The sequence below is a fragment of the Dendroctonus ponderosae genome, unplaced genomic scaffold (assembly GCF_020466585.1).
Source record: "Dendroctonus ponderosae isolate FM_Combo_2020 unplaced genomic scaffold, Dpon_F_20191213v2 Dpon_F_20191213_1, whole genome shotgun sequence".
NCBI classification, from domain to species: domain Eukaryota; kingdom Metazoa; phylum Arthropoda; class Insecta; order Coleoptera; family Curculionidae; genus Dendroctonus; species Dendroctonus ponderosae.
In genome coordinates, this window is record NW_026017110.1 from 61,591,601 (window position 1) to 61,601,306 (window position 9,706).

Consider the following 9,706-nt stretch of genomic DNA (forward strand, 5'->3'; position numbering starts at 1 on the left):
GAGAGCTACTTATCAGCTCCCTGCTAAATTAAAGATAAAAAATATACTGTCACGTCCATTCTAAGTTGGCTTATTCAATTTCCATCTCCCATCTAGGAGTTGGGTGAGAGTTAGCGGGGCGATAAAGCAATAATGGTCTTGAGTGTTTTATTCGAAGCCTTTTCAACGTTAAACATTTGCACAATCTTGAAAAGTTGTCACAACTTCATTAAAATAAAAACGGTTTTAAATCGAGTTAATTCCGCCAGTACCATTCAATGCAAAATGCATTTTTTTGATCAAAATCAATCCATTGGTATAAATCATCAGTTTATCTCGTCAGAAAGGGCATTAAAAGAAACTGGAGCTAAGTCGCAGATTAACTTCATCTGGAATAAAATTAGCGAAACAAGCCGCTTATCGAATATTGAAACGAGAGCCATTTAAAATTAAAATCATTCCAGTATTGACTCTGGATAAAGTCTCTAAATGGCTTATCCGTGGTGAGTGCGAAGTACGGTTTCCATAAAATCCACTTACGAAAACACTGCCTTAACCCGCAAAACTAGGCTTTTTGAACTTGTAAGATGCAGGCTTCATACTAGATTAATTCTTCGCTAAAAATATGTCTCTGTGCTTCAGTTTTTTCATTATTATAACCCAAAATAAAACACCGTATTATCTAGAATTTATTTATTCCACTAATTAACATTTAAACTTAAAAACAAAACAACGTAACAAAAAGTATCTTATGGCTTATCACACATCACTTTATTCACAAAGACGGTTACATCTAAGATATATTTTAATAATGCTTAAGAATATTAGATATTATGATAAATGACGTCAAACAATATAGAGCCATATTCAAGCGCTTTTAATATTAATCTTGATGAAAATCCATAAAAAATGTTGTTGCATGTAATTTAAAATCCTCGCATAAGCTCTAGAATGTTTAAACTCTACATATATACAGGTTTAAGTACACAAGTTGATTTTTAGAGGATTTTTTTACTGAAGGCATTCAAATGTTGAAACTATGAAATCAACAAGAAAACACCACTAGGGAAACTGATTAATTTTGAAAAAGGCTACTCTTGTTGCAAGAGGCCTAGTGGTACTTTAGTACATTCTTTGGTATAACAAAGTTCATCAGGTTCAGCAGAACTAACTAAATTGCATGATAATGTCCAAGCTCCCTAAAATGGGGGTCATAATACTATGCTAATACTAATAAATAGAGCAGGTTCTAAAACATGAAGTGCGCCTATATACACTTTGACGTTGAGTTTAAAAAATGTAATTTGAGCAATGAGGACACCTACACTAAAATAACTGCTATACGTTCTAAGTGCATATTTGGCACACCGGCACTTTCCAAGCCCTACGTATATTATTGCATATTGGTGTTGAAAATCATCTGAAACGTAAGAAAAACTAGGACGTGCCCAACAAATTAATCCGAAGTTTTTTTCCCTAAATGCGAAGTTAAAACTGATTTTCTCTGCAAGACTATTGCTTTCGATATATGAACGAAGGAAGGCACACGCAAAAGCATCATTTGTACTTCATTGCCTTCATAAATATAAGGTGAGGAAGCTAAACTCAAACAAATCAAGTATAAATTATTGTCTTAATATTACCACATTAAAATATTTGGTAAAAATCACGATTCGATCGGTGTAATTTGACAAGCATTGAACCAAAGAAGCTGACAGGAAAAGCGTTGAAAAATAAATAATTTGGGGTAAAAATCCCAATGCTTGCAAACCACTTGTAAGTAAAAAAATTCAAGTACCACAATCAACCACTATTTAATCTCGATCACTATGATGATACTGACCAGAAGGAGTGTCATATAATGACATCTTTAGTCTTTTGCATTTAGCTCTCCTATTCTTAAACCAAAACTGTACATTCTTCGGTTCCAATCGTGGAAATTTTTGCCGATAAGCCATACAATTTAACTCATCGGTATATTTAATAATTAAGTTATGCGAAGGATGAGTATTTAATGAAAACCATTGCTCTAAACGTGGTACCTCCGTTACTGGATCTATGAAAGTCCTGTTTCGTTTACGCCGTTCATCCACAGTTAAACTCGACATATTTAAGGCGCTAGAACAACTTGAAGGTACTGAATGTGCAAGACTAGGTATATACTGGCTCATGTACATTATGTTATGACTGAACATTGTATTGGGAACCAAAGGAAAACCCGAAGCAGCAAGCTGCTCGAGGTTCTCATGGTTCCTCGGGATTAATTGATTGCTCATTTCAGGAGACAAACGATGCGAAATCGACCTACTAGGGGAGGTTGTGTCATCGTAATGACTCTTACTTTCATCTTCAGTTTCACGATCAGCTTCATCTTTGTATATCACTTTGTTGTTATTGATATGGTCGCCCGATGAATAGTTGACCGGTTCGTCTTTGGGTTCTTCTTCGCAATTTTCAATCTGAAAACGAAGTTTTTCTTTAGAGGTCAATTTACTTTAAAAGTTTGTTAGTTTTTTAGCGATTGTCGTTTCGGAAGCGTTTTCTACGGAGGAAAATAGAGCAAACTTCACTTTATGTTTCCTCAAAATTTCGTTCTATACAATGACTTGAGCGACAAAATTTACCTTCAGTGTTTCAAAAATTTATTCCTTGGAAACAAGTTGGTATGAATAAGCGTTTTTGGCTGCAGAAAATAGAACAATGTTTACTGTATGTTTGGTCAAAGTTTCACTTCCTTGGAGGTTCGGGCTGATTTTTGAAAATTATTCACAGGAAGAGGTGCAACGACTTTACACTAACATAATGTAACCACGACGACTAACATACCCACCGTTATTCAAAAATTAATTTTGTCGAAACTAGTTGATATCGAAAAGTGCTTTTTGCGCACGGAGATACAAGAAACTTTATTTTATGCTTGCGAAAAATTTGATTTTATTCCAGTTTTGCGCTGATATTTGAGAAATATTCAAAGTGAAACTTGCAATGACGGTTGCGACTAAATGTATCCTCAGCGTTTAAAAAATGTATTCCATCGAAACGAATTGGTATGAAAAATCGTTTTTGGCGGAAGAAAATAGAACAATTTTTATTGTATGGTTTGTCAAAGTTTCGCTTCCTTGGAGGTTCGGGCTGATTTTTGAAATTTATCCACAGGGAGAGTTGTAATGACTTAGCGATTTAACTTATCCGCCGTTATTCAAAAATAAATTTTGTCGACACTAGTTGATATCGAAAAGCTCTTTTTGCGCACGGAGATAGAGGAAACTTTATTTTATGTTTGCGAAGAATTTGATTTTATTCCAGATTTGCGCTGATATTTGAGAAATATTCAAAGTGGGACTTGCAATGGCGGTTGCGACTAAATTTATCCTCAGCGTTTAAAAAAATTATTACATCGAAACGAGTTGGCATAAAAAATCGTTTTTGACAGAAGAAAATAGAACAATCTTTACTGTATGCTTTGTCAAAGTTTCGCTATCTTGGATGTTCGGACGGATTTTTGAAATTTATCCACAGGGAGAGTTGTAATGACTTAGCGATTTAATTTATCCGCCGTTATTCAAAAATAAATTTTGTCGAAACTAGTTGATATCGAAAAGCGCTTTTTGCACACGGAGATAGAGCAAACTTTATTTTATGCTTGCAAAAAATTTGATTTTATTCCAGATTTGCGCTGATATTTCAGAAATATTCAAAGTGAGACTTGCAATGACGATTGCGACTGAATTTATCCTCAGCGTTTAAAAAATTTATTCCATCGAAACGAGTTGGTATGAAAAATCGTTTTTGGCGGAAGAAAATCTTTACTGTATCTTTTGTCAAAGTTTTGCTTCCTTGGAGGTTCGGGCTGATTTTTGAAATTTATTCACAGGGAGAGTTGTAATGACTTAGCGATTTAACTTATCCGCCGTTATTCAAAAATAAATTTTGTCGAAACTAGTTGATATCGAAAAGCTCTTTTTGCGCACGGAGATAGAGGAAACTTTATTTTATTTTTGCGAAGAATTTGATTTTATTCCAGTTTTGCGCTGATTTTTTAGAAGAATCCAAATTGAGACTTGCAATGACGGTTGCTACAAAATTTACTCTCAGTGTTTCCGCCAAATTTATTCCGTCGAAACCAGTTGATATAAGTAAGCATTTTTTGAGGCAAAAAAGTGCATATCTTAGTTTATGTATTTTCACAGTTTCGCTTCCTTGAAGGTTTGGACCAAATTTTGAAACTTATTGATACTTGCAATTACTTTTGCGGCATAATTTCCACCGTTATATAAAACTTTATTACGTGGAACCGAGTTTGATACGGACAAGTGATTGTTGTGGAGGAAAATAGAGCCAACTTTCGTTTGTATCGCATCTTCTGAGGTGGTTTGCTCCACTCAGTAATTACGTTTGAAGATGAACGCCACTCGTGTTTGCGAAACGCCGAGCAACTTAAAAGTGTTCAACTTAATATTGAGAATTGTTGGGGCCTTGGTGAGACAGAAGAAGTCAATTATAAAGTAATTGATGTCAGTTAGCAGCTAGGGCAGCAAATGATTGATTGTTTGTGGAAAATCGAGTAAATCGTTATTGAATTGACTAATTGGTGCCATGCTAATTTTCAAGTCGAAAAAGTTTTTGATAAAAAGAGTCAAATGCTACCCGAGCTTTACGGTCATTTACCTACTTGAATATCTGGAGCTGGAGATGGTGATGCCACATTCTTCGGGCTGGCCCCCCTAGATTCCGATTTTCTGCTCGTGGTCAGTGAAAGCGGAACTAAGGGGCTGGGAGATTGATCTTCGCCTAATTCGTCATCTTCCATATCAGAGCCAACATTGGAGAACTCATCGGAAGTGTGGGAATTGTGTGGAGCGCGCCTGGGCATGTTTTTCATTCTTGGGTCGGTGAGCCGTTCGGAGTTGAGATAACTATCTCCAAGCAGAAATCCTCCATTTGTGGGACTGGGACTTGTAAATCCGTTGACCGATAAATGCAAATTGGGATTGATGTTTCGGACTTCTGCTCTCTTTTGGGCAGCGCGAGCATTTTTGAACCAATACACCACATTGTTGATGTCTAAAGGTTTTCTGCCTCTTCTCGACTCCAAATTGTTGAGCTCCTTGACGTACTGTTGAATTTGCTGGCGACTCGGATGTTGATTTTCGTTAAACCAGCGTTGTAACTTCGGAAGCTCTAACTCGGGATCAAAGCTGGTTCGCATCCGCGTTTTTTGAGTTGGAAAATGATTATGCACTGTTTGCATAGCGGGATGGGAGTCAGAGATTGGCCGATCCATGGGCGGAGTTGGTTGTGGTGGTACCGAATACTGGCTTGGATATGATGAGATAAACTGTGATCTGCTGGGTGGCATTTGCGAATTGAATTGCGTTGACCACCAAAGATCAAATTTTCGTCTGATTTCTTCGGATATTTCTGGATAGTTCGATGACGATAAATTACTTCGGCAGATCTGAGAGAGAATCATCTGCAAGCAAAAAATACATATTGTAACAAACCCGCCTGCTCCATTATAGTCTAGGCAGCGAGTTCCATTAGAAAATTATCAGGAATGATAATCCTGCCAAAGCCGCCTTTAACTCATAATACCCCTTCTCGAATAGCAGGAGTTTCCTTATATATTTTCTTGTTTTATTCTCACGATTGAAAAACAGAATAAACGACGTTTTAATCGCGAGGTAGGGTTTCGGAGATCAAGCTGCCGTGCTCTGTGCTGTGTAGAAGGATTTTGATCTTATTAATTCCATGAAATAATGCTACATAATCTTATTAAAAGCGAGGTTACTGCCATTCTCTGCACCCTTAATACATTCGTTGCCGTTTAATTCTTAAGATGTAATTCATAACCTTGTTACATTCAGGGCAGGAATTCAACATTTTCCCCCAACAAGCCCTAAATGTTCCCGTACCTGTCCTTTTTTTTAAGAATAAAAATTCTATTAGCATTGAATTCCCTAAAAATATACTTCCACGAGGTTACATGCGTCCTTAGTACTCAATGATGTTTTACACAGTTTTAACGCAAATTTATTATGAACGGCACTGGTAACTAGACGACAGTAAGCTGTGTAAGTGCTGCTTTTTTAAGGATTTAGCTTTCAGTTGCGGATTAGCATCAAAAATCTTGTTGGCATTTTCGATGATAAACAAACCACTTTTTGTAACATTGCGAATTAAATGCAAATACCACTCTACTTAACAACTAATGTTTTTTGCCACACTGGAAATAATCATTTCATTCTAAACGTACTTAAGTTTAGGAAAGTTCATCAAAATATTTGGCTTAATAATGAGCTACTAATTTGGTACAATTAAATATTTCAAAGCGCCTCCTGATTGGTGTTTTAGTCAATTAGTGTCACTTTGAACGTGAAATGATGTTGACTTAATACCAAAATTTATGAAAATATCAATAATATACATATACATATCTATTATTTATGCCAGTAAGGTGTTCTCGCCTGGCGGCTTTTAGAGCCAATTAAGATTAATTTGTTTAATACCATCGGTTTCACCGTTCCGTATGCTGCTTATTCGCATTAGTAGATCATATCATAGAACTAGATGAGTTAAGCATCATATTTGTATTATTAAATGGTCATAAATACATACTAATATTGTTAAGCAACAGGATTACGAGAACACGTACCATCAAGTACTTCGACAAAAAGTGTATTCACGAAACGTCAGACTTAATATTAATTGCGATTTTCTTAATACTATGAATACTTGCAAGTCACTGAGGTTTGAAAAATATCTAATTATCACTCATCATATTAAAAAAATATATAAATGCCTTACAATGCACGCACTTTGTGATTTCATCCATTAAGTGAACTGAACAATCTGGATAGATAATGCTCTGCGCCCATGGCTTGTATGTAGGGATTAAAGCGCTTTGCCAGAGTCGGCTTTATCTAAGGTTCAGCTACATTAAAATGAACAGCGTGGAAATGTTATGATTTATAAGCCCTCGTCAACTGGTTGCGTTTTAAGTTATTTGGAAAACACTGAGAATTTCGCTGAATTATTATAATCCACCCTTCATCATTAACGAAATTTTAGACTGTGTTTGAAGTGTCCCCTGTGCGTACATTATTTACTCTACAATATGCGCTAACGAAGAAGCACTAAAGGATATAACCGATTCACATTGTGAAGTTTAGAAAGGAAAGGAAATCACCGCATTTTAACTTAGTTAATTAAATTATTTTAATTGTCATTTTCTTTAAGGAATTTTCCTTCTCCGACACTGACGAGAATATTTTTTTTGGCAACGTTACTGAGTTATTCATTTAAAATCAGGATAAGGCCAGCAAGAAACGATGCTGCTTATTAGCTGCGTATAAAATAGATGTAAGATAAAACGTTCACTATAGCCGGAAATCCGCGTTTTTATTTATAGGTAAGCTGCAAATCTTCAATCAGCTTAAGTTAACTCGGAGCTTTATTCCGTTTGTATGGCAGCTTATCTTAAGCTGTCAAGGAACGGAAATACCGTATGAAACTTATATTAACTTGTACAAAGGTCGATGTTTAGATCCATTGCATATTGAGGCAATTGCCTTTGAAAAAATCGGTTAATAAGATTGATGGCCGCATTGCAAACTTTCTTCAGAAATTTATCAATAGTTTCACTTTCTTCAATAAAGTTTAATTAAAACCATTTCCAATGAAAATGGGCACTTAACTCGTCGGATTAAATCCATTTCGACCAGTTAATCGAAAGCTTTGCAAAAATTAGGAAATACTTGATTTATTCAGACATTTTTGTTTGTGAATATTTTAAAACTTTTAGCGCCATGTACATATACAGTGAGTCCCAGCAATGTCTAGTCATTTAAAGTTAAGCGGTTGGAAAAAAATGGGACCCCTAAATTTTTATTTTTATGTGCAGATATCTCTTGAACTTTGACTTATCGCTCTGGATACGATTCCTTTTTGAGGAATCTTTTGATAAATCATTTAATTTGCCTCGTAAGTTACTGGAGTCCTGTTGAGTTTCAGCATAGCGCATGTTACCTGAATCATACCTAAAATTCAATGGAGAACTCAAAATTTAAACAAAAAGCAAGGGCTTCGATTTGAAAAGATAGTTGCTGATGGTAACTTATTTTTGGACCACCCGGTATAAATGAATTTAAAAAAATCAATAAATAAAATTGACTGGTACGAGTCCATTTTTTCCAAAAAAGCCACCGCTTAATTTTAAATGAATTTAGACCTGAGGCCTTTGCGGATTAATTGGGCATTTTAGCGGTTATAATATATAAAGGATTCATTTATTATTGATGGCTCTTACTGGACCTGGCATTAGTTCTCCAGTAAGCAAACATCAAGAAGTTGATTCAAAGTCTGGTTGAGGCAAAGTCAAACTTACCTCATCGAGTGGACAACCTGAAGACAGCAGCATGCCGTGCGATTGGAGCAGCAGATATCGTAAAAGCTTATCCTTGACATCATTGAGCGAGCCGGGTTTACCTCGGAAGACCTGAATTCTTAATGTGGCCACAGTTGAAAGTTCGCTCAAAATATCACCAACCGTCACTAACGGATCGTCGGATATCTGATCAAAATTCAGCGGTTTCCAATTCTTGATCAGCACTGATCCTTTAGCGGCTGCAGCACTTTCTGAGGAGTATCCGAGCCGAAACAAGGCCGCTTGGACCAGATTATGGAATGGAGTACCAATTGGTATGATAACGTAGGTGTCTGTTTCCACCATGGGCCTACGCCTCCAAACACCATGTTGGAATCGGTTGTCTTCTAAAACTGATATTGCTTCTACTATGCAATGGACTGGTATGGATTTTCCTGCAACAAAAGAGTAACTTTAGAAACTTTCTCAAAAACGTTCAATTGTGATAGGAAGGACCTGCTCTGACGTTGTAAAATTTGATGGGCGATTAAAGCCATATGAGTGATCGCTCTGAAGAAAGTATTGTTCATGGCAAAACAATTACCTGCGCTTCGATACCGAGCCTATTTTGCGGCCGAACTTGTAATCCAAATCCGACATATTTGACATACTCCTAATGAATATATCAGCTTTAACAAGCGTATTCTATAGAGTCCAGAGATAATCCCGTCCAGAATGGGCTGGCCAATCCCGAAACGTTTATCTGCTTTCGTCGTTGATCCGCTGGAATCCAGTGGACGCGATTCCCTTTGCTGCTTTCGCTATTAAATACGAATCCAGCTCTATATTTTATTTGAAACCTGCTTGGAGTTAAACCAGAAGCCAAAGCTTTTACCTGATTACTTTTTCCTTTTTATTAGATATCAAAACGTCAATTTTATCTCAAAATTGTTCCAGCGAATGTAATGCGTACCGAATTATCGTCGAATCCATTCAAATTACTCGAGGTGAAAAAAACTAGCACGTGTTGCGTGTATTATCGGGAAAGTCTACACATGAATTCATCATCTATGCCTGATTGACAGAAGAGGATTCAAGACAATGCACATGCAATTAGGATGTAATTAATTCATTACCAATGAAGAGTATCTTGCTGATGTTCAATCAGCCAAATACCGTTTCAGTCTCATTATATGACTAATACAAGTAACTACGAAGGCTTTCACGGCCGGTTAAATTACATTTAGGAATGTTTTCCGGGCTTTGGAGCCGTGGTCTATCGGAATTTCTTCCTGACGTTTCGTCCACAACTGCGGTGGACATTTTCAAAGGCGATGAGGCAGTGGGCGAAGTGATCTCCCG

General features: G+C 36.5%; 1 protein-coding gene across 1 annotated transcript in view; it reads right to left on the bottom strand.

Annotated features, from left to right (window-relative positions):
- Positions 1 to 731: 731 nt before the first annotated feature.
- Positions 732 to 9,706, bottom strand: part of LOC109541131 (homeobox protein dve-1) — a 25,201-nt gene continuing 16,226 nt past the window's right edge. The window contains exons 3-5 of the mRNA XM_019909885.2: positions 8,366 to 8,799; positions 4,652 to 5,452; positions 732 to 2,438 (exon numbers count right to left, since the gene is read on the bottom strand). Coding sequence (XP_019765444.1) covers positions 1,794 to 2,438; positions 4,652 to 5,452; positions 8,366 to 8,799 — 1,880 coding nt within the window. The 3' untranslated portion in view covers positions 732 to 1,793. The remainder of the gene's footprint in view (positions 2,439 to 4,651; positions 5,453 to 8,365; positions 8,800 to 9,706) is intronic.